Source organism: Delphinus delphis, chromosome 8, assembly GCF_949987515.2.
Source record: "Delphinus delphis chromosome 8, mDelDel1.2, whole genome shotgun sequence".
NCBI classification, from domain to species: domain Eukaryota; kingdom Metazoa; phylum Chordata; class Mammalia; order Artiodactyla; family Delphinidae; genus Delphinus; species Delphinus delphis.
The window spans coordinates 96,289,729-96,313,280 of NC_082690.1; the positions used below are offsets into that span (position 1 = coordinate 96,289,729).

Here is a 23,552-nt window from a genome sequence, read left to right on the forward strand (position 1 = left end):
CCACCTATTCACTTGGAGAGCCAGGCTGCGATTTCACACCACCTGACTCCAAATCTGTCTGCTCTAGGAGCCAACTCCCAACACCCACTCGCCTTTCTCTGCCTTCCTCCGTGACCCTCATTTCCTGACCCTCATTTCTTCGCCTGCAGCGAGGGGGTCAACTAGGGTCCTAGGGACCAGGGACCCACCATCAGTTATTCGATACCCAGGCGCTAGGCCCACCCCGAGAAGCAGAGTCCGCATGGGCACGGAGGGCTTTGAGGTGGGAGGAAATGGGCAGAGGAGCCGGTGTGGGATTTAGGGCGGGGCTGAGCCAAACCCGGGAACCACGGGGCGGAGACTTCAGCACCTTGGAGAGAGCGCGCGGGGGGGCGGAGCTCGCGGGGCAGGGGGCGGGGCGCACGAGACCCTGGCACGGAACCCGGGGGCGCGCGCGGTGGCGCTCGCGCCAGTCCCGAGAGCGGTGCGCGGTCTGGAACTGCGCCCTGCCCTGCGCAGGTGCGCCCGCCGCTCCCTCCCCAGCCCTTTACCCGCGGCGGCGGCCTCTCGCCGCGCCCCCGCCTCCTTCCCCTCCGCCGCCGCCGCCGCCTCCGCGCCGCGCTCCGCCCGGATGGCCAGGGCTGTGCGGGAGAATGGCGGAGCGAGAGAGCGGCGGCCTGGGCGGGGGGGCCGCGTCCCCGCCTGCCGCCTCCCCGTTCCTGGGGCTGCACATCGCGTCGCCGCCCAATTTCAGGTGAGAAACTCCGGCCGCCGCGACCCGCCCTTCGGTCAGGATTGACCTGCCCGGGCTCCCCCACCCCCGCGCCCCCAGCTCACAGACCCCGGGAACGAGAGGGCGGCGTGGGGATGGAGTCTCCTTCCGAGACAGAGCGCCCAGAGCCCCCCCTCAGCCTCAGGTCCAGACTGATGGCCGCTGCATATCCGTGGTGCGGCTGCCTCCGCCATTCCGTGTCCTAGGCGAGGAGATCGTGAGCTGGAATTGGAGGAGTGGGCGCGGAGGCCGCCTTCTCCCCGACGTTGGGCTGCGGCGAGGCCTGGCGTGTGCGTTGAGGTCCCGGAGGAGGCAGGCCGTCTGGGGCTTTGCCTGTGCCCAGTCAGAAGGCTTCTGAATAGAGATGGGAGCAGGCCAGGGTGCCCCGCGGGTCCCAGTTTCCTGGGGCGACCGACAGCCTTGGTGCAGGAAGGAGGGAGTCGTAGGCCCCTCCCCCAATCCTGCCTGGCCAGAGGGGCCCAACTCCCAGGCCTGGCGTGGCCAGGACCCTCCGTGAACTGTGGCAAGCCCTTACCTGGTCAGGTGTGTGCAGGTGCAGAAGAAGGCCCAACACCGAGATCCTAGGCCCGGCTGTGGGAGAGAGGGAGTCTGGTTTGGAGCACCCAGGAGTAGCCAGGGGTATTGGTGGGATGGTTCCTGCTGGGGTAGCTACCCAGGACCCTGATCTGAGCTCCTCCTTCACCTCTCTCCCTGCCCCCATCTGGTGTTAGGCAATTGGGAGGTGGAGTTCAGAGAGTGGCAGAGAGTGTTGTGGGAGAAGGGGTGAACATCCCTCCCTCCTAACCTGGCCCTCCTAACCGGCCGGCTGGAGAGGAGGAAGAGGAGGGTGTCACTGCTCCAGAGCCTCCGAGAAAGAGGACTTGGCATTCCAGCCCATTGTTTCTCCAGCTAATGAGCTGGCGCCTTCCCTTCTCCTGGGGCCCCCACCCCAGCCAGGCCCCAGCTGGGCTCTGGCGCCAGCCCATCTTCAGACCAAGGGGTTGCTGGCTCCCCGGCCCTCAGGTGGGCGGGGACCCCTGGGAATCTCTAATGGCATCATCAGGACTAGAAACCTCCCCCAAGGCCCTGAGCTGAGCTGGAAGAGCCCAGAGGGAGGGGACCAGATGGAGGAGGCCAAGCCTGAAGGCTCCAGGGCCGGGGGGCTTTGGGGTTAGTGCCTCAGAGTAACGGGGCTGAGGTCTGAGACTGACCCCACTGACCTGAAACACCACCTCGACGCAAACGCTGCCTCCCTTCCAGGAGACCCCTCTGTAGTGGGAGAGCACCGAGCTTAGACAGGCCTGGCTTCAAATCCTAGCTCCACCACTTCCTAGCTGTGTGACCTGGGCAGCTTCTTGTCTTTTCTGAATCCCGTCTGTTAGGTGAGCTAATTAATATTGATTCCTTAATGTGCGCCAAGCGGGCGCTCAACAAGTGTCAGCCCTCCGCACCAGCGGACGTTTAGATAGCTCATTACGGCTCAAAGTGTGTTCCCTGTGCTGGCTCAGGTCACCCTCACAACCACCCTGGGCATGGGCATGGGCCCGCCCATTTTGTAGATGAGGAGACTGAGGTTCAGGAAGGCAGGGTGGCTTGCCCGAGGACCCCAAGGGAGTCAGAGCCAGAGGCTGCACTGGAACCGGGGTCTCCATGTTCATTCCACTCTACCTCCAGGCCCTGCCTCTGGCCCAGAGGACAGCTTGGCCCCCCCTACCGGCTACCCCATCCCCAGGTGACAGTGCTTCCCGTTCCGCCCCAGCCCTGGCAGGCAGGTTACCATGGACGCCTTAGGGAGAGGAGCTGACGAGGCGGGCCAGCCAGGGAGTGTGTCCAGCCCTGAGCCCGGTGGGCGAGAGTGGCAGTACGCCAAGGCTGAGGCGTGGGCCCACCCTCCAGGACTCCTCGGCCTGGCCGCGTGTGGGAATAATAAGGGCAGTGTCTCCGGCCCCTCAGGGCCCGCCCCGCCGGCTCCCCCTCCCGCCTCTCACAGACCGCTGGTGTAACCCTGGTGGGGACCGCTCTCCAGTGGCTCTGGCCTGGGTTTCAATCCTGGCTCAGTCCTCTTAGCCACGTGCCAGGAGTGGGTGCTGAAGGCCTGAGTCTCTGTTTCTCCTCCACAATGCCGACTTTGGCCCCTGCTCAGGGCGGTCCTAAGACTTGGATGAGACAACACATGCTGAGTGTTTCAAGGGCTGTGAAGAGCTGCGTTCACGTAGGGCTGTTCTTATTGTTGTTATTATTGTGCATGTGTGTGTGCGCGTGTGTGTGTGCCCCCAGCACCACTGTCAGCTTCCAGGAGGCAAAAGGAGTCAATACCTAAACTTTGGTTTGCCCAATGCCCAGCACAGAGTAGGTGCCCAATAATGCCTTAGTGGTTTCTTATTTAATTCAAGATAAAATTGGAGAGTTCAGAGGAGAACAGTGCACACTGTCAGAGAAAAACGCTGTAAACGCCGCCGCCGCTTTGGGAGGCCCTCACTTTGCCCAGCTGCCAATCTAAGCACTTTCTGTGCAAGAGCATCTAGTCCTGCCCAGAACCACGTAAACAGAGTGTTATTGTTATCCCCACTTTGCAGATGAAGAAACTGAGGCATGAAGAGGTTAGATAAGTGGCAGAGCTGGGGTTTGAACGCAGTCTGAGTTCAGAGCCACCCTGGAAAGAGAGGGCCTGGAGTAAAAACAACAGAGGAGAGTTTGTGGAGGGGGACACATGGTGCGGATTTGGGAGAGTGGTGAGCGTTTGTTCGTTGATAGTTGGTTTAAATAAACATGTGCTTTTCTTTTTTTTTTTCCTGATTTTAGAAATACTCCAACCAGTTACTAGTAGTTACCTTTGGCTCTGGTGTCGGGGGAGGGATTTTCACTTACTTCACATACTTCTGTATTCTTTGACTTCTTATTTTTACCATAAGCATAGGTTACTTCTGTAACTTACAAAATAATAAAAGAAAATTGAACGTGAAAGTGATACATGTTCATTTTAAGGAAATTCTGGGAGAGAATTTAGAAACTTAGCAACGGATGCCTTGAGCTGGGACGTAGGAGGGGGACAGTGGGACGTAGGAGGGGGACAGTGGGACAGCCCACATGGGAGGCTTGTGGGGAGTAAAGTGAGCAGCTGCCCTGGGTGTGTGGAGGGGGAGCGCGGGTGAGAAGGGCCTTAGAGGTCAGCTCGTCCAGCCCATCCTCCTCCCCTTTTACTTAGAAGGAGACAGAGGGGGTGAGTGGCTTCCCGAGAACACACAGCAAGTTGCCGCAGAGCTGGGGCAGCACCGAGGCCTCAGGACCCCGTGCGGGGCGGTGGTGTTCTTCCACACTGCCTGGGGCTTGAGAGACAAGGGCCCTCCCTACTCATCTCTTCACAAGGTGCTGTGCACTCAGCTGTTCCTTCGTTCATTCAACAAGTACTTGTGGGATTTCCCTGGCCGTCCAGTGGTTAGGACTCCGTGCTCTCACTGCCGAGGGCCTGGGTTCGATCCCTGGTCAGGGAACGAAAATCCCATAAGCCGTGCAGCACAGCCCCCCAAAAAACCTACAAGTGCTTGCACTTTGCCAGTCTCACTGAGACACTCCAGAGCCACTGACAGGGGCTTGGCCCATCGTGCAGACGTGTGGTCAGTGTAGTCAGACAGACAGACAAGGCCTTACCAGATAGGCGGTAGGTGTGCGGGTCAGGGGCCTGGAGGAGCCCTGGGTCAGGGAAGGATCAGCTCCGCCCAGGCCTGGTGGGTGAGTGAGTGTCACCCAAGAGGAGGAAGGGTGAAGAGGGAAGAGAAGAGGGAGGGAGCGGCCCGGGGGGAGGGCTCAAGGCAGGAGCGAGCCAGCAGGGTGTGTGACGCCCGGTCTGGCACAAGCGCGAAGAGAGGGCATGCAGGAACGCGAAGGTCATGTTGGGACCCTGGCCTGTCCACCTGCAAGCAGGGGCAGCCAGCAGAGGTCCAGGGAATGACGGTATCAGATGGTATCTCGGGGACTTCCCTGGTGGCTCAGTGGTCAAGAATCACCCTGCCAATGCAGGGGACACAGGTTTGAGCCCTGGTCCAGGAAGATCCCACGTGCCACGGAGCAACTAAGCCTGTGCGCCACAACTACTGAGCCTGCGCTCTAGAGCCCGCAAGCCACAACTACTGAGCCCATGCGCCACAACTACTGAAGCCCACATGCCTAGAGCCCGTGCTCCGCAACAAGAGAAGCCACCGCAATGAGAAGCCCATGCACTGCAATGAAGAGTAGCCCCCGCTCACCGCAACTAGAGAAAGCCCGTGCGCAGCAACAAAGAACCAGTGCAGCCAAAAATAAATTAATTTTAAAAAAAGATGGTATCTCAGCTGCCAGGTAGAGAGTGGACAGGGAGGCTGGGAGACGGCTGGGAGGGTAGATTAACCCACTTCTGAGGGGGGAGGAGAGACAGGAGTCCAGGATGATGCTAGGTCCCGAGGGAGGGGGTGCCTTGCAGGAGATGAGAGGTTTGGCGGGCAGGGTGGTGAAGTCACTCAGGCCTGCTGAATCTGAGCTTGGCGATCACTGGGGGAGCCAACTGGAGGGTTCAAGCAGGCAGTTGGTTTGGGGTCTGGAGCTCAAAGGAGAGGATGGGGCTGGGGCCAAAGACCCTTGAGTCTCCACTTAGAGAGCGCGCGATGGCCTGAAGCCTCAGGGAGAGCGTCTCACCCAGAGAGACAGAGAGAAGGGTGAGGGGGGGGCCAGCCACGCTGTGGGGCGGGGAGGGGGGATGAAGAGCTGCGGCTGCCGGGGCCACTGCGCCCCAGCCCCTGGGCAGTGCCCGGCCAGCTGCGATGAACCTCCAGTGCAGGGACAGAACGTGGACTCGCCTCACACAGCCGGTGTGGCCAGGGCAGGAATTCAACCCCCCTTCTTGGAGGTCAGAGCCTTACATTTGGTCTCTGGATCCCTGGGGCCCAGTGGATCCCACAGATTGGTTCCCTGGCCCCATCCCCACTCCAGGGGCTCTTGCCCATCCTGGGTGCCACCTCTGGCCCCTGACCCTGCTCAGGAAATCTCTGGGAGCGTCGACCGTAGGCCTTGCCTCATCCGGCACCAGATGCCCTCGTGGAACACCCAGGGCCTGGGTCAGCCAGCACTGCCTCTAATAGGCATTTATTTAGCGCCTACAGGGTACAGGGCCTTGGGTCTCATGCCCTCAGGAAACCCAGCTCTGTGAGGGGCCAGAGCCAGGCCCCGGAGGCTGGTGGGAGGTGTGACCCAGCAAGGGCTAGGAGAGAAGAGCCCCCAGATCCCACCACATCTCACAGCCGTGTTTTGTCGGTGTTTCTTCCTGCGTTTGAAGCAACACGTGGAGCCATAAGGTCACACGTTCCGTCTTCTGCTCATTGTATTCATTGCCATTTTCTACATTAATACGCAGACTTTATTTATTTGGCTGCGTCGGGTCTCAGTTGTGACGCACGGGCTCAGTAGTTGCGGCGCACGGGCTTAGTTGCCCCGCGGCATGTGGGATCTTAGTTCCCCAACCAGGGATCGAACCCGCGTCCCCTGCATTGGAAGGCGGATTCTTAACCACTGGACCACCAGGGAAGTCCCAGTTCACAGACTTTATAACGTTCATCCCAAAGGAGAGTCATACCCGCTCTGCTGTTTGCCGTTACCAGAGCACACATCCTTGTGTATAAAGGTTTTTCCCTGGGTGGGATTATTTTCTCAGGATAGTTTCCTGAAAGTCGAGTCACCAGATCCCAGGGTTCTTGCTCCATATCAACACCACCGTGTTTAAACAGATGAGACACATGATAACCCCAAGTAAGGGTTTTCTCCTGAGACTTGTTTCTTGGGTTGGTTTCAGTTTTCAGTGAAGATGACCTCAGTGTGGACACAGTTGAGAAGGGAATTCCAGACCAGGGGAACAAACCCGGCCTGGCCCCAAGGTCCACCCAGAGCTGGGGGTGGGATGGAGAGAGGGCTCTGAGGGTGACGCTGGGCCTGGCTCGCCCCCATTCTAGCCAGTGCCACCTTCCCCGAGGCCTCCACATCCCACCCCAGACTCTGATGCAGGTGAGGGGTGGGGACACAGGAAGTTGAGTTGAAAGGGGAACTGACGTAAAGATTTCCAAGGGCGAAATCTAGAAAGACCTGGGGACACCAGTGGTTCATTCATTCAACGATGTTCATTAAGTACCTGTTGTATCAGGCACCACCCATTGTTGGTCAAGAGACACGATCCTGCCCTCAGGGATGGACTGCCTCCAAGGGGAGCCCACCACTGGCTGCAGAGCCCAAAGGTAAAAATTACAGTGACCCAGGACACCAGCAAGAGGGACCCAGCCCATAGCAGGGCTCTTGGCCTGATCAGGGAGGTGAGAGGAGGCTTTGATAAGGGAGCCTAGAGAGTTGGGGGGGGGGGGCGGCAATGAACTAGGCCAGAGGGGAAGGGAGGGGCCACAGGTGAGAATTTTGGCCCCTTTTCCTAAGGGTTGGGGGAAGCTGTTAGGATTCTGAGCTGGGGAGGGGTGACAAGACCAGATTTGCATTTCAAATGTTGGTTTTGGTGGCCCCTCGGAGAATGGCCTGTAGGGGAGCCTGAGGGAAGCGGGGAAGCTGCTTAGAGTAGGGCAGCCTGGGCACGTGTCCGAGAGCCCACTGGGCAGCTCTGCTCAGCACTCAGAAGGCAGCAGAGAGACAGGCTGGACCCTTGGACCACAGATGACCCCTGTCATGAGAGGGGCCCGTGGGACACCATGGTCAGGACCCAAGGTCACTCCGCTGGCATCCTTACCTCACTCCAGGAGGAGAGCCAGGAGCAGGAAGACAGGAATGGCCTCTGAGCAACCAGACGCCTGGCTCTGATTGGCCTTGCTCAGCTAAAGCCTCAGCACTTTACCACTTAACCCTCCCTTCGCGTGCACTTCTAACTCCACCTACTACTGGGTTGAAACGGCAGATTAGAAAGAGCTGCTGTAGGTGGAACGAGGCGAACAGGGGATGTGACAGCACGTGGCAAGGGAAAAGGCCATGACATGAACGTCGGAACACCAGAGGCTTGTGTGTTCATTTAGGGGAGCTCGGCTCAGGGAAGGGGAGCCTGAGGATGGCATGTTCAGAGTGCAGTGAGGGGCCAGCTCGGCCAGAGGAAGGGACTGGGGCACCGGAGCAGGAGGCGATGAGGTTAACGCGGAAGAGGGGGCCTGGAATATAAAGATAGACGCCAAAGGTCAGGGAGGTCTCCAGAGACCAAACCCGTGACATCGAGTCACCAAATGCTAATGTGGATGAGACCTCAGGAACCATCTCACCGGAATGGGCAAGCAGGTCTGAGATCAGCGACGGCTGCCTCCGAAGGGCTGGGGTCTCCAGATCTAGAGGTGGCCTCGTGGCGCTCAGGGCTCAGGTCTCCATGGGGAGGGTGGATCAGTGGCTTCAGGAGGGAACCTCCCTCCTTCCTTCCTTCCTTCCTTCCCTCTTCCCTTCCATCTTCCCTTCCATCTTTTCCTTCCTCCCCATAGTTGCCCTTCTTGAGCTTGGAGGGACAAAGGGTCTGTTTAGTTTTCCCTCGATGAAGGGTATCCCAGGGGATGAAGGGTATCCCAGGGCTTCGGCGGAGAGACCCAGAACACCTGGTGTCTGGAAAAGCAGGAGGAAAGGGCAGGGCTAGGGCTGGGACTGGGGCTGGGGGATGGGAGGCGGGGGGAGTATGACTTGCAAAGGGGACTCCATAATCAGTAAAGCCCCTTGATCCTTGGTTGTGACCTCCTGACAGCACCTTGCAATTCACAAACACTCCACTCAGTTAAATTTACCAGCATCCAGACATGGGGAGGGTTCATTTTATATATGGGGAAATGGCGGACCTATGGCATCTTACGTCTGGGCCTTAGTGCTCCTCATCTGTAAAATGGACAGAATAAAAACCCTCTTCCAAGGCTGGAGTGAGGATGAAGGGAGATTCAGAGCATAAAGAAGGTTGGTGGCCAGGGCACAGCAGCTGCTCAGGAGACGGGGCGGTTGCTTCTCATGAGCGAAAGAATCAGGATCTGATCTCAGGCCTCCTGCCTCTGAGCCTGATATGGCGGCCATTCCACCATCTTGCCTGCTTATGAGAAAAAAATAGGATTAAGGAGCTCCCTTAACCCACCCCACCAGAGCCAGGGATCAAGTGCAGGCTTTTTTTTTTTGGTTGTGCCGCGCTTGCATGTGGGATCTTAGTTCCCCAACCAGGGATCGAACCCATGCCCCCTGCAGTGGAAACTCAGAGTCCTAACCGCTGGACCACCAGGGAAGTCCCAAGTGCAGGCTTTTGAGCCCCAGCCCAGTGCTCTTTCCACCACTGCCCTCAGTTAACCTCATTCCTCATCTGATACAGCTGTCCCTGCCTGCCCCCAGACCTGCTGTCCCAGGAAGTGGGAATATCGGGTGATGCTGAGATCAGGTGTGTAGAGATGAGCTGAGAAGCCCCAGCCCAGGTCCAAGCCAGACCCTGCAGGTCTGCCCTGAACACTTTGGTTTGAGAGGAGCCCGTGGGGGCTGAGGTTGTCCTTGACAGACATCTAGCAGACACGCACTGGGTGCCTGGTGTATGCAAGATGACCTCACCAGCTCTGCCCTCCAGACCTCACTGGGAGGGAGGGGACCTTTATTCACCACCGGCTGGGTGCAGGGTGGGGGCAGGGTGTGAGCTCCATCTATCTTCGGAGCCTCCTGAGAGGGGAGGGAGGGCGTCTGATGCAGGCCTCGTCCTGTCTGCTCCCCAGCACTGCCTCGCCTCCACGCAGAGTGTGATGCCAATCACGAGCAAGGGGAATGACAGGGGACCAGTGAGTGCTGCCCGGAGGGCTGTAAGGCACTGACACGGGGCCAGGAGGGCTTCCTGGAGGAGCAGGCTTAACTGAGCCTTCTACCAACAAGCACAGGTTGAGAGCCTGCCGTGGGCTCCATCCAAGCGCTGGGTTAGACCCTGGGGAGGCGGGCGCCAGAGGCAGGCAGTCGCGCAGGGAGCTGCAGGTCTTGATGCAAGGCCAAGGAGTCGGCCACTACCAGGGCATCTTGGAGGGTTTTGAGTCGGGGGCGAAAGGGCGGCATTTCGGACAGCTCCTCCTGATAGTGGCGGGTGGGGTGGGACGGTGCTGGCATGGGGAAACTGAGGCAGGCAGGCCAGTGCAGGGGTCTGGGACTGCAGAGGCAGGAGCTAGACCAGGCTGGTCAGTGAGGACGAGGAGATGCAGATGTGTGCAGAGGTCACCGGCAGAGCAGGGGGCGTCTGAGGGCACCTCTGGGTTAGACACCCAGTGGTCCTGCAGTTGCCTGGTGCTGACTGAGTCCCAGGAGTGACTTCTCTGTGACTGGCCAGGCAGCCAGTGTGTATATTAACCATTTGCTTAGTGCCCGCCACTGGGTTCTCATCCCAGGGCCAGAGATGCCACCCTGTGCTGCTCTGGCTTCTGGGCTGGGCTGTCCTCCCCGCCCTACCCCTACTTCCACACCACACCCTCCCCCAGCCCTGGGAACCTACCACCCTCGGGCTCCAGGTCAGGAGAGGCCTTAAAGAGCACAATGTCCATCCAGCTCCCCCGCCCCCCGCTGTTTCTCCAGGGACCTTCCAGCTTCTGCTTACGCCACCCCGCAGTGCCAGGAGGCTCATTAGCTCCCCAGCTGCCCTTCCTGCCCTGCTGTGAGATATCCACATATGATCTGGCCTTAGCCCTGGCTGTAGCGCCTCTGGTGCCCACGGGCACTTCCTGGATGGGTACTGAGGGATGGAGCCCTGGGGAGGGGCACCCAGGTGGGCAATAGAGGCAGCCCAGACCCACCCCAGGCAGCACTGTGTGAAGGCTGCCTGGGCCCACAGAAACCTCTCTGATGAGGTATGGGGGTGAGCGAATAGCTGTGCGGATGGAGCGTCCATTTGTGGAGGATTTTGGAAGCCCCTCCATCTTGCTACCAGGAGCCCTAATTGTGGTGCTGGCCCTTTAAAGCAGATCAGGGGCTGGCTTTTGCGGGGAAACATCCCAGATTTCTGCTGTCTGCTTACAAGCCTGGGCCAGGGAGGGGGGCCACCCCAGCCCCCGACAGGGGCATTGGAAGGGCAGGTGGAGCCGTGGCATCGATTGCAGTAACCTGATCCCGCGGCGGGAGGCTGACGGCAGCGGCAGCGCGAAGGGCCAGGGGAGGAAGCTGCCTGCAGCCGAGGGTTGGCTGGGAAGAGCTGGGACCGGGGCCGGGTCGGCAGCCGCTGCCTCTTCTCCCAGCCCATCTATTTTTAATGAGCTCCCCAGGCTTCTGCAGCGGGCTGGACTCAGAAAGGCAGACCCAGGCGGTGGAGGCCCGAGGCCCCAGCCCTGTCCGGAGCCCTGGCACCTCCACCCTTCTGGGCATGAGAGGGCGGCCCCGGGGCCCCGCAGCCCCCCAGCCGGGCTGGGCTCTCCATGCAGCTGGTGCTGAAGATGGATTCCAGCCCAGACAATGACAGCTGGTTGGAGGATCAGTGGGAGAGCTGGTAGGGGTGTGGGGACCGGTGTGGGGGAGGGGAAGTACTGGGGCAGCTCCGTGGAGCTCCGGGTCTGCGTTTGGTCTGGTTGAGGTGAGAGGCAGAGGGTGTGGCCTCCTAGGATCCCCCTGGGGCTGAGTCCACCACCTCTCCTGGGTGACCTTGGACTAGTGGGTCTCCATTCTCTATGCCTCCGTCTCTTGGTCTTACTGAAGAAAAGACTCAGAATTCTCCCCAACTTCATTAGCAGAATTCTCCCAATGTCCCACCCACACCAAACCGGGCGGGGTCCCCGGGGCAGGGGCTGAGCAGGTGAGGGGACCAGCAGGCACCTCAGGGGCTGGCACAGTCCTGCAGTCTGGGGTTGGGGCCCAGGGTTGGCCTGGGGGGAGAGGGTTCTAACACAGCCAGTTAGCGTTCCCTCGCTGAAGTGCTTTGATCTGCTTCCTGCGTTCAGGACACATCCCCCTGTCCCTGCCCCCAGCTGGGCGGCCTCCTGTTCGGGGCCCACATGCCAGGCAAGAGGATTTTGTGTTCGAATTGATGAGACCAAGGACACAGAACAGGGGCATGGTCTCTCCTAGAAGAGGCTGAAACTAGACTGACACCAGACTCCCCTGCACTTGCTCCCAGGGCTTACGAGGCGTGGGACTTCCTGGGCTGGGGACATGGAGCTCTCCTCGGAGACTGGGGTGGGGCCTCTGCCAGCACCTTGGGGGTTTTGTCACTGCCGTGCACAGGGAGCCCCCCTCCAGGCATCCCTTGGAGTCTCTTCTCAACTCTCTGCCTCTTCCATGGGTGAACTGGCCTTGGCACCTGCCTTGACCCTGGGAGTCATTTCTCTGGCAGAGCCAAGGCTCTGATCAGCTGGGCCTTCTAGGCATGGCCTCCTGATTGGCAGCAGGGTGGACAACTCCCAGCTGGGAAGAGCTGGGGTAACCTGGAGCCTCCCCTTCCACTGCCACCCTAGGAGGCCTGCCCTTTGACATGAGCCCCAAACTCTTGCCCTGCCTGTTCAGTACCCCTTGCACTGGCACAGGTAGACCCCAGGTCCCATCCTCTGGGGGTTGTGATCTGCCTTCGAGTGGCTGCCCCTTGGAAGAGGTACTAGGGAGGCATCAGGGGGCCTCGGCCCGCTGGCAGCAATCCCCTGAGTGGTAACTTTGGCTTCTTGTCCCCACCAGGCTCACCCATGACATCAGCCTGGAGGAGTTTGAGGATGAAGACCTCTCCGAGATCACCGATGAGTGCGGCATCAGCCTGCAGTGCAAAGACACCCTGTCCTTACGGGTAAGGGTGGGCTCCCTGAGTGGAGTGGCAGGATGGGTAGGGACAGGACTGAAGGTGTCCCCGTATCTAGAGGGGCTTTCAGGGTCTGTGTGGCACCCTCATTAAATGCAATAACATGCAGGAAACATCCAGTACAATGCTTGGCACATCTTGAGTGCTCAGATTCTTAATTTATTATTTATTTATTTATTTTGCCAGGGGCTAAGGCAGGAGATAGCTCCTTCGACTGCCCACAAGAAGGGAGAGAGCAGGAAGTCTTGAGGCCTAGGACAGCAGCAGTTAGGGCCAGAATTAAGGGAAGCCTCAGGACTACCCTAAATCCTTTCCAAAGCTGCCTTGGCAGAGGGCCTGAGGCAGAGCAGGGTGGAGTCTGGTGGAATCTGCAGTGCTTTGGGGCAGGAAAAAAGAGCCAGGGCACTCCCTTGGCTACCATTGCACCAAACACGCCACACAGCCTCGAAGACCCTCTCTGGCCCACCGTCCTAAAGGTCCCTCTAGAAGGTTAATCCAGCATTGCTGCTGCTTTGGGCCCCATGGCTTTGTCATAGGACAGATGGCTCTCTCGGCTCCCAAAGTTCTGACTCCTGCCAGGAGGTCCCCGGCATCCGGAGAGACTGAGTCAGATAAGGATCCCCCTATGTCTTCTTTCTTTTTTTAATTGGAGTATGATTGCTTTACAGTGTTGTGTTAGTTTCTGCTGTGAAATGAAGTGAATCGGCTATATGTATGCCTATATCCCCTCCCGCTTGGGCCTCCCTCCCACCCCCACCCCCCCCCAGGAAGAAGGGGCTGCTAGCCAGGAGACGGAAGGCAAGTGCGGAGCTAGGTTGCAGAGCCCAGAGCTTCTCTCAGCCCCCGGAGGGTGGGTAGCCGAAGTAGACATGGTGTTGGGAGAATGGTTAGCAAAGGAGAGCTGCCGTGTGAGCTGGGATGGGGTGCCTCTGTGTTGATCTCCTTTTGCCCCCAGAGATTCTGTAAGTTCTGCCAGGCAAGAGGAAACCAAGGGGTGGGGCTAACCCTCCACTACCCTGTACTCCAACCCGCCACCCTCTGGCCAGGCCAGGAAGCGCTGGAGGCAGAGGCCACTGATTCTGGACTAACATAGCTTCTCGACTCCCACTTGCACAAGCAGAGCCTTGGAGAGGGTGGTCCTTGCAACGAGCAGGACCCTGAGGCAGTACTAGCTCGGGGCGTACCCTGTGGGGCCTTAGACAAGCTCCAGGGGGCCATCAAGTACTCTTGCCAGTGAGTCCTCACCTCTCAGGGAAGCGGGGAGACAGTTAACTGGTGGGGGAATTGGAGAGTCAGAGGATCTGTCCAAGGTGCCAGGGAGTTAATGGTAGAGCTGGAACTAGAACGGGGCTCTGAACGGGGTTCTCAAAGTTAGGCTGGCCTGAGAGAAGGCAGGTTGGAGGGGCCTCAGCCTGAGGACCGAGGAAGGTGGGGATGCAACTGCCTCGTCCAGGTGCCTGCCACTTGCTCCTCCCCCTCAGCATCCCTCTTCCAGTCGCGCTCAGGTCCTCCTGTCTGCACTGAGGCCCTCCTGGCTGAGACTGTTTCCTCAGTTTTCCTCCCTGCCCCCTTGAAAACCCCGTCCCCATCCCTGTGGGGCCCGAACTCCTCGGCGACCCTCCGTCCCCATGGCAACAGCGGTGACCTCACTCTGGGCTCGGCTTACTACCCGGGTGAGGTCACTGGCCGTTGCCAAGGGAACGGGAGGGTGCAAAGAGTCGGGAAGGGGGGACCGTGGGGAGGGGAGAAGTGCGGACTGCAAAAGGCGTCGCCTGACGTGGGGAGGAGGCGGCCTCGCGCATTCTCGAAGGCGCGGGAGGGCACGGTCCTCTCGCGGGGCTCCTGCTCCGTTCCCTCTGTCCCCCTCTTTGCGGCCGCGGAATGGACTCGCCCGCGTGGGGGGCGGTGCGCGGCGGCTTTGGCACTGCCCCTTCCCCGCCCCCTGACGCCCCTCTGTCCGCGCCGAGCAGCCCCCACGCGCCGGGCTGCTGTCTGGGGGCAGCGGCGGCGGCGGCGGCGGCGGTGGCGGCGGGGGGAGCCGGCTGCAGGCCGAGATGCTGCAGATGGACCTGATCGACGCGGCGGGGGACACTCCTGGCGCTGAGGACGACGAAGAGGAGGACGAGGAGGAGCGTGCGGCGCGGCGGCCGGTAGCGGGCCCGCCTGAGGCGGAGCCCCACCAGGAGACGGCGCCCCGCGGCCAGGGTCAGGGCCAGGGCCCGGGCGGCGGGGATACGTACCGGCCCAAGCGGCCCACCACGCTCAACCTCTTCCCGCAGGTGCCGCGGTCTCAGGTGAGGAGCCAGCGGCTTGGGGGCGGGGCTTAGGGGGCGGTGCCCCGGGGCAGGGCCCCGGGAGGTCTTCGGGGCGCCGGCCGTCTCAGGGTTCAGGCCCGGACGGGCCGGGGAGCAGGAGGGGATGCGGAAGAGTCACTTGCCAGTCCGGAGGAGGGAGAAGTCTCGGGCCTGCTGACACCTTCCGTAGCTTCCCACGGGGGAGGTCCCTGGGGAGGTGGTCGCTGAGGGCAAGTAGAGTCTGTCCTAAGGGAGAGGGGCCGAGCGGGGCTGGCTGGCTTTGAAGCCTTGAGAGGAGAGGCTGAAGGAATGAAAGGGCTGAGAGGGGCAGTGGAAGGATGCGGGTGAAGAGAGAAGTAGGGAAGTAAGAGAACAGGGCTTTGAGGGCGTGCAAGGGTATGGGGTTCCCGGTGAAGGTGGGTCAGAAGCGGGGCCTGAAGAAAAAGGCATGTGAAGTGGTCAGTTTGGGGGAAAGTCATGGGAAATTGTGAAGAGCTGGGGATGGTTTGAAATGTGGGCAGCTGGGGATTCCCAGAAGGCAGGGAAGAGAAATGGGAGGTGGAGCTGCTTGGCTGGGTTGGGGGCCTAGGGCCCCTGGACTGGGTGGCTGGATGCCAAGGAGGGTTGAATAGGGTTGGGGAGAGCCGGCCGGGCCCATTGTCTTCCAGGCCCAGTCTGGAGAGGTACAGAGGAGTGGCTCAGGGAGCTGGGCCTGCTGGTGGAGGGTGCAGGGGCTGCAGGGAAAGGATTGGTCCCTTTCCCAGGATCCTCTCGGGTGGGTTTTGGCAGCCAGACTCATGCATGCGAGAGCCTGTGAGGGTGTCCTCAGGGGAGGGGGCTAAGTTGTGTGCAGGGGACCTTGTATGTAGGCATCGTGGAGAGGGGTCCCGGGGGGCTGAGAATGTGGGGTGGGTGGCCCCGAGATCCAGGAAGGAGGCCTCTGACAACTACATCTGTCACTCCTCTGTCACGTGCTCTTGGGGGGGTGGGGAAACCATGTTCTGGATTCGTCGTTTGTATGATTCATCCCAGTCCCCCAAGCCAGGGGAGCTGCTGGGGAGCGCCTTCCTCCTGGCTCTCCTAGAATGTCCCTGCCCCTTCCCTAGGCCATAGGTTCCTGAGCTCCAGGGGAGTTGGGCTGGAAGTGGGCATTTTCCTTGTAAACCCTGCGTGTCTGAGACTGGCGGTCTGGCTCTGGCCCTGGATGGCTCTTGCTTCTCCCCGCCCCTCCCCCCACTCACCACCATTCACATTGGCCATCACCACCTTTGTTGAGGTTGATGAGAGCATCCCCCTGAGGGTTGGCCAGCTTCCCTGAGCCAAGGGGGTGGTCTGTCTCGCACCAATAGCCCTGGCTGGGAGGGCTGTGACTTGCCACCCCTTCTGCCTGCTCCAGAGGGTTGGGGGTGAGGCCCTTGGCAAGTATTAAGGGGTGGGGGGAGCAGCAAATGGCCTAGGGATGGCCTGATGGGGGCAGGGCCAGGGCCTCCCTGTACCGGGCACTGTTGAGCGCTGCTGTCACAAGGGCCTTTTGTTCCCTGCACAGGACACACTGAATAATAATTCCCTGGGCAAGAAGCACAGTTGGCAGGATCGGGTGTCGAGATCATCCTCACCACTGAAGACAGGTAAGTCGTGACCGTTTCCCTTACCTGGACCTCCACGTGCCCTCAGTCCCCACTGCAGAGAGCAAACCAGCAGTCTCCAGCCTGCTGGGTAGAGGTGAACTGCCGGTCCCACAGGTCTGAGCAGGCCCAGCCGCTGTCGGCTGTGGCTGGCGTGAGAGGACTGGCCTCAGAGCCTGCCGTAGGCCTACTGCCCCGGAGGCTCTATCTTGGTGTCTGTGTCCACATGCCAAGTGGAGGGAGCAGGTAGCCTCGGAGTCAGGGGCGAGGCACCTGCCTTCAGCACTGCCCTGCCTGCTCTCCAGGGGAGCAGACGCCTCCACATGAGCACATCTGCCTGAGCGATGAGCTGCCGCCCCCAAGCAGCCCCGCCCCCACCAAGGACCGAGGCACCTCCACCGACAGCCCTTGCCGCCGAAGCGCTGCCACCCAGATGGCACCTCCCGGCGGCCCCCCTGCTGCTCCACCGGCTGGCCGGGGCCATTCGCATCGAGACCGCATCCACTACCAGGCGGACGTGCGGCTGGAGGCCACCGAGGAGATCTACCTGACACCAGTGCAGAGGCCCCCAGACCCTGCAGAGCCCAACTCCGCCTTCCTGCCGCCAGCTGAGAGCCGGATGTCGGTCAGCTCCGACCCAGACCCTGCCGCTTACCCGGCAACTGCAGGGCGGCCACACCCCTCCATCAGCGAGGAGGACGAGGGCTTCGACTGCTTGTCGTCCCCGGAGCGGGCCGAGCTGCCAGGTGGAGGGTGGCGGGGGAGCCTGGGCGAGCCGCCGCCGCCTCCACGGGCCTCGTTGAGCTCGGACACCAGCGCCCTGTCCTACGACTCGGTCAAGTATACGCTGGTGGTGGATGAGCACGCACAGCTGGAGCTGGTGAGCCTGCGGCCGTGCTTCGGCGACTACAGCGACGAGAGCGACTCGGCCACCGTCTACGACAACTGCGCCTCTGCCTCCTCCCCCTACGAGTCGGCCATTGGGGAGGAGTACGAGGAGGCCCCCCGGCCTCGGCCCCCCGCCTGCCTCTCTGAGGACTCCACGCCCGATGAACCCGACGTCCACTTCTCCAAGAAGTTCCTGAACGTCTTCATGAGTGGCCGCTCTCGCTCCTCCAGTAAGTCGGCAGCAGGGAGCCATGTGGGGACCGGGGTGAGGGTGTCCCCGGGAGGTGGCCTCAGGTCCATCTGGTTCAATGCGTTAGGACCGAGCGCTCTACCTGCCCCGCGAGCCTCAGCCGGAGCTGGGACCACCCTTTCCTAGCCCGCCCCCCTCATCTACAGGTGCGGAGTCCTTCGGGCTCTTCTCCTGCGTCATCAACGGGGAGGAGCAGGAACAGAGCCATCGGGCCGTATTCCGGTAAGAGCCCCAGGGCCGGGCTGGCCAGGCAGCAGCTGGGGCCAAACCCTCCCTGCCTCTGCCGTCACCCCCTGGCCTAGACCCAGCCCCACCACTCAGCCCCAGGTGGACAGTGTCCACCCTCTAGGAACTCGGAGTTCAGGGACGGAGTGGATGATTTCGGAGCAATGTGTTGTGCTGCCCAGAGCCCAGGACTGAGCCCTAATCTGGCCGGGGCAGGGGCCCAGGAGGGTGCCCAACAGAGACACCTGACCCCACACAAAACCCACTACCCCTCACCCTCCTCCATGTGGAAATACTCGCTTCCTGTGACCTCTCACAGTTTACCAGTGGCCCTGGTCACTTGCTTCCTGGGCTGCAAGTTCCTCCATGGCAGATGCATGTCTGATTGACCTTGGTCTCACCCCCCCACCCCCAGGGAGTGACAGGCACATGGGACGCTGTGCAAACGTTTATTGAACCAGCGATGCCGACACAACCCCCCGACCTCAGGGTGGGGAGTAGATGGCTGGCTGGAGGGGCCTGGGTGGTGAATTCCTCACAGGCCCTTGTTGGGGACAGGTTTGTGCCTCGACATGAAGACGAACTTGAGCTGGAAGTGGATGACCCTCTGCTGGTGGAGTTGCAGGCTGAGGACTACTGGTATGAGGCCTACAACATGCGCACGGGTGCCCGGGGCATCTTTCCTGCCTACTACGCCATCGAGGTCACCAAGGAGCCTGAACATATGGCAGGTAGTGTTCCTTCCCCCCACCTGGTGCCACTGGGTCCCCATTTTTTGCCGGGCGGACCTGTGCTTCAGATCTCAACCACCCAGGGAGGGGGCCGGGCAGTGGTGACTTCAGGTCCATTTCATAATCGAGAAAAGTGAGGCCCAGCCAAGTCGGGGCAGCCCTGGGTGGTGCATCCTCTGCTGGGTCTGCCACTCCTCACTCCACGCTTGCTTTCCAGCCCTGACCAAAAACAGCGACTGGGTGGACCAGTTCCGGGTGAAGTTCCTGGGCTCAGTCCAGGTTCCCTATCACAAGGGCAATGATGTCCTTTGTGCCGCTATGCAAAAGGTACCTGCTCCACTGGGAAGGGTGCCCACCCCCGGCCCGGTCCCCATCCTCTCCTGGGGAGAGGGCCACCCAGCACCTCATGTTCCCATCCCTCACCCACAGATTGCCACCACCCGCCGGCTCACCGTGCACTTTAACCCGCCCTCCAGCTGCGTCCTAGAGATCAGCGTGCGGGGCGTGAAGATAGGCGTCAAGGCTGACGACTCCCAGGAGGCCAAGGTGACTGCCCCGGCCTGGCCCCGCTCTCCCGTCAGACCTCCAACCTGTGCCCCTGCAGGCTGATGACCACCCTCTTCTCTCCTCCCTCCTGTAGGGGAATAAATGTAGCCACTTTTTCCAGTTAAAAAACATCTCTTTCTGCGGATACCATCCAAAGAACAACAAGTAAGAACACGACGGGGAAGAGGTCAAGGCGCGGGTGGTGGTTCAGGGCGTGGGTCCACGTGTGTGCCTGAGGGTTCTGAGCCCCCGTCCCGCCCAGACAGACTGCTGTCCTCCCACAGGTATTTTGGGTTCATCACCAAGCACCCTGCCGACCACCGGTTCGCCTGCCATGTCTTTGTGTCTGAAGAATCCACCAAAGCCCTGGCAGAATCCGTGGGGTACGTGTGTGTGTGTCCTGCCAAGCACCCAGCCCTGTAGCCAGCCCCGGTCTCAGGCCCCGAACACGTTCCTCATGCTTGGCAGCATCCCTCAGGCCTCCCCGGCACTCGGCATGGCGTCCTTGGGTCACAGAGGCCTGGAGAGAGGGCTGGGTGGTCTTGAGGTCCGAACTTCTTGGTTGCTGGGCCCTTTCTTCAGTTGAAATCTCACTCAGGAAACACTGTGTGCAAAGAACAGAGCTGAGCAGCTCTGGCTGGGGGAGGCGCAGCCCTATCCGGGTACCCCGAGGCTCCAGTGTGAAAACCCTGGGTCGAGATCCTGTTCCTCCCCAGTCATTCTGGTGTGTCTGCCTGCCTCCTAGGAGAGCGTTCCAGCAGTTCTACAAGCAGTTCGTGGAGTACACCTGCCCCACAGAAGATATCTACCTGGAGTAGCAGCGCTGCCTCGCCCTCTGCATCCCCTGGGCCCTGGGGCCAGCGCCAGGACGGCTGGCTGCTGACAGGACATGGCACTGCTTGAGGAGGGGCACCTGCCACTACCAGAGGATGGGGAAGCGGGGGGGCTGTTGGCCGAGGGTGGGGGAGGGTGGGGGTTATGGGGAGAGGCAAATGCAGTTTATCATAATATATGGGATCAGCTTCATCTATGGAGGACGGAGCGGGCTGCCCAGGGATTGGGAGGGAGTGGGGCTGGGGGGTGGTGTTAAGCCTCTGGCCAGGAAGGGTGCCCATCCTCGGAGCGGAGGGTTCTGTCTCATCTTGGGCCTCCCTCACTTTCCCTGCCAGGGCCTCCGGGCCTCTACAAAGCTCACGCCACCTGTGAGTGCCCACCCCACCCCCGCCCCCAGCTCCCGGAGGGCCCTGAGCTCAGGCTGAGCCCAGCCACCTCCCGAGGGCTTTGCAGCAAGGAAAACAGCAGCAGGCAGGGGTGCAGTCCCTGTCCCCAGCCCTGTCACTTGTGTGGCCTCTGGGTGGCTCCTACCATCACCGGCATGCCAGCCCCTGGCAGGGGTGCGGCCTCACAGGGAGGGAGAGCGCCGCAGGGGGCCCCGCCTCAGCAGGAAAAGGCGGCTTCCGCCCCGGCCTGGGCCCGCCAGGCCCCTTGGCTGCTTCGGCGGTAGCCCCATCTCAGTCCTGTATGCTGGCCACAACTATTAAAGTGCCATTTCCTGTTGGGACCGCAGTGGGTCTCATCTGCTTGTCTACTTGGACCCCCTCCCTTGCCCGGTTCCTTTCCATCCCGGGAAAGCCCAAGCCGTTGCTGCACAGAATAGCTTTATGAGGGGTTCCTGTCACAGGTGCGCGTCATAAGGGTTCCTGTCACAGGTGCGCGTCATAATACTCGGCCACGTCCGGCCCGGCCCGCTTGCGCTGCTGGGCCCGGGAGAGAAGGGGTCGAGGCCGTCGTGGCCATGGGTGCTTGGGTCGCACCCCATAGTCTAAGGAGAGAGAAGAGGGTATGAGTGGGAGGGAGAATCTGTTCTGCGTCCACTGAAGACGTCCCCAGGCAGATGCCGTTTGGGATGAGAAGGCCCTCAGGCTGGACCTGGGCGCCCTCTCCTAGGGCATCTCTCCCCCACCAGGTAGGGCTGGGGGCAGAGGAGGGGAAGGGGTAGGGGAAGGAGGAGATACTACCGTCCACCAGGCCAGAAAGTGGCTCCAAGAGTTCCAGGGGGGCTGAAAATTCCTCAGGAACAGATCGCTGGGGCCTGCGGGAGTTGTGGGGTGCTCAGCCCAGGCCCCAAAGGGAAACCACCGCCTCCCAGCAGAGGGGGAAACGGGCCAGGGTGGGGCCGCACTGCAGAGTCCCCACCTTCCAGGCCCCTGGCCCTGTTGAGCCCTGACCCCGTGTCCCCAGGAGTTACCTTAGCGCCTCGGGGCAGAGGAGCGCAGCCGCCAGGATGAGGCTGAGGAGGTGGCGGCTCAGCGCGGCCCTGGGGTACAGAGCCCCCAGCATGGCGAGAACGAGAACCATCTTCGACTTGGGTCCCTGCTCCAGGCTTCTGCCCGCCCCTCCCCCGGCAGGACAGAACCTGCTGCCAACTCCCAGGGCCACCTCACAAAGGGCGCGCGTTCCGGGGCTCCGCGTCAGCACCAGCGCCGGGGCCAGGCTGGAAACCTCCACGCTGAGGTTGGTGGTTTGATTTTACTGAGGCTATGGACCCGCAGGGGCCACACCACACCGTGTTGCTGCCATCACTGGTTACGGGCACAGGTCTCAGTTCGGACCCTGACCTCGCCTCTTGCTAGGCGGACACATCACTTCATCTCTGTGGGCCTCAGCTCCCTCACCTGTGAGGCAAGGTACACACGTGTGTACCTAGGGACTGGCACACAGGAGGCCCTGAGCAGAGGTCACAGTCACCGAACCCTCACACCTGGAGTCCCCACCGCTCCCACTCAGCCTCATCCCCTCCTCCCGCCCCCACCACCGCCCCACCTCTCCCTCCCGTGCCTCCGCAATCCCAGGAAGGTCCTGCCAGCTAGCGGGCCCAGAGCAGGTGACTGAGCAGAGCCTGCTCTGAGGGCCTTCCCCACGCCACTCCCCGCAGCTTAGAAGAGCCTGGCCCCGGGACGCCACAGGCCCTGCCACCACCCCTGAGGCTGACAGGGATTTCAGGTTAGGTGGCAAAGCCTGGGACCTGGTCCCCTCGAGCATAAGCTTCCCGAGGGCAGGGACTACAGGAAGCCCAGTACTTGACACCCAGCAGGTGCTCGGTAAACACTTGTTGAATGAATAAATGCAGCGTGACGGTAGGCTGGAGACCGAGTCTTCACAGGCCTGCAGCAAGGCCGTGCGGCCCTCCGGTTCCTGCCCGGCCCCCATTCACGCGGTGTGGACCCGGCTCATGTTCGAAGCCACACACTGACTTCCCACTGACCACCTCTCTTTCTGTGTCCTGGACACGGCTGGCTCCCACAAGCCTACTCAGCATCCTCTGTCCCCACCAAGGTTCCCTCCACACCCCCCACCCCCCGACCTGGCCAGGAACCACAAGTTCCAGACGCTCTGGCTCTGCCTAACTCCAAACCCCTCATTTCCTTGCCTCCGAGACGCCCCCCTCTTCCTCTCTATCCACAACCAGTCCCCATGGCCTGGCTAGGTTACACCAAAACCCCTCTCCCTCCTGCCACTGTCTTCATTCAGCCCCATCCACTGTGGCAGGTCTCCAGCCACAGCGTCCTGCTCCATTTTCCACCCCTACTCACGGGCCACCCTGCACACCACCAGTGCTGAGATGAATTTTGAAACAGGTCCCCTCCCCACCGCCTCCTAAAGGCAGGTCCGAGTTTCTTGCCTGGTATTCGACAGCCCAGTGGATTTGGCCCTGACCTCCCCCTCCAACCTCATCCCCTCGGCTCCCACCGACTCCCCTCCGCTCCAGCAGGGGCTTCACCCCACTGCAACACTACGCATGCTGTTTCTGCACACGCAGCCTCTGCTCCCAGTTTGCCCAGTGCCCAACAGATGAAGTTTTACCAGTTTAAAAGCCTGCTTAAATGGAGGGTTCCCTGACCAGCATACCCTCCGGCTGGTCCCAGCGGGCAGGCAGCCCCACTTGCACGGCTCCAATCTGACCACTTTCCCTGCACGCTTCCACCTACTGCAATAACCCAGGGCACTGATGCATCCACACATCTGTCTCCCCTATCGTCAAGAGTGAGGGCAAGGAGCTGGGCCTGACTCATTTCTGACCGCACATCACAAGGCACAGAACCCACTACACGGCAAGTGCCCAGCAACGCCTGCTAGGCAACCCAAGGTCACGGGTCTCGAGTGATGACTGCCTGAAGGCTCAGTACCTTCATCCCCGAGCCAGGACCTGAGTGGGGCTTCTCAAGAGGCACTTGGGGAAAGCAGTCAGTGAAGGGCCGGCCCCTCCCGGGATGGAGCTAAGGCAGAGCCAACACAGTGCAGATGGAGCCCTCTCAGAACCTAAATGGCTGCCTGTCTGGCTAGAAACTCGAGCAGGAGCATGTGGTCTGCTCACAGCACAAAGGCAGCAAAGGCCGAGGAAGGAGGAAGTCCAGGCAGAAAGAGCAGCTGCACCATCCAAACCCCTCTACCATCCCCAGCAGCGTGCATGGCTCCACCGCAGGCCC

The 23,552-nt window shown here is 61.0% G+C and overlaps 2 protein-coding genes across 3 annotated transcripts; one reads left to right on the plus strand and one right to left on the minus strand.

Annotated features, from left to right (window-relative positions):
• The first annotated feature begins 422 nt into the window (after positions 1–422).
• Positions 423–19,987, plus strand: MAPK8IP1 (mitogen-activated protein kinase 8 interacting protein 1). 2 transcript variants are annotated; one of them, XM_060018767.1, is made up of 12 exons: positions 423–733; positions 12,389–12,494; positions 14,477–14,800; positions 16,347–16,428; positions 16,731–17,543; positions 17,710–17,785; positions 18,347–18,519; positions 18,737–18,846; positions 18,949–19,065; positions 19,160–19,230; positions 19,350–19,448; positions 19,811–19,987. In XM_060018767.1, exons 1-12 carry the CDS (start codon positions 633–635, stop codon positions 19,881–19,883), a joined length of 2,145 nt encoding a protein of 714 aa, XP_059874750.1. In that variant the 5' UTR covers positions 423–632; the 3' UTR covers positions 19,884–19,987. The 2 variants fall into 2 exon arrangements, with proteins under 2 accessions (XP_059874750.1, XP_059874751.1); XM_060018768.1 differs by lacking the exon at positions 423–733 and adding an exon at positions 10,778–11,213.
• Positions 19,820–21,812, minus strand: FREY1 (Frey regulator of sperm-oocyte fusion 1). The gene is made up of 3 exons (XM_060018769.2): positions 21,314–21,812; positions 21,084–21,157; positions 19,820–20,887 (listed from the first exon to the last, which is right to left on the minus strand). The coding sequence occupies exons 1-3, from the start codon at positions 21,421–21,423 to the stop codon at positions 20,769–20,771; spliced, it is 303 nt and encodes a 100-aa protein (XP_059874752.1). The 5' UTR covers positions 21,424–21,812; the 3' UTR covers positions 19,820–20,768.
• Between the last annotated feature and the right edge of the window lie 1,740 nt (positions 21,813–23,552).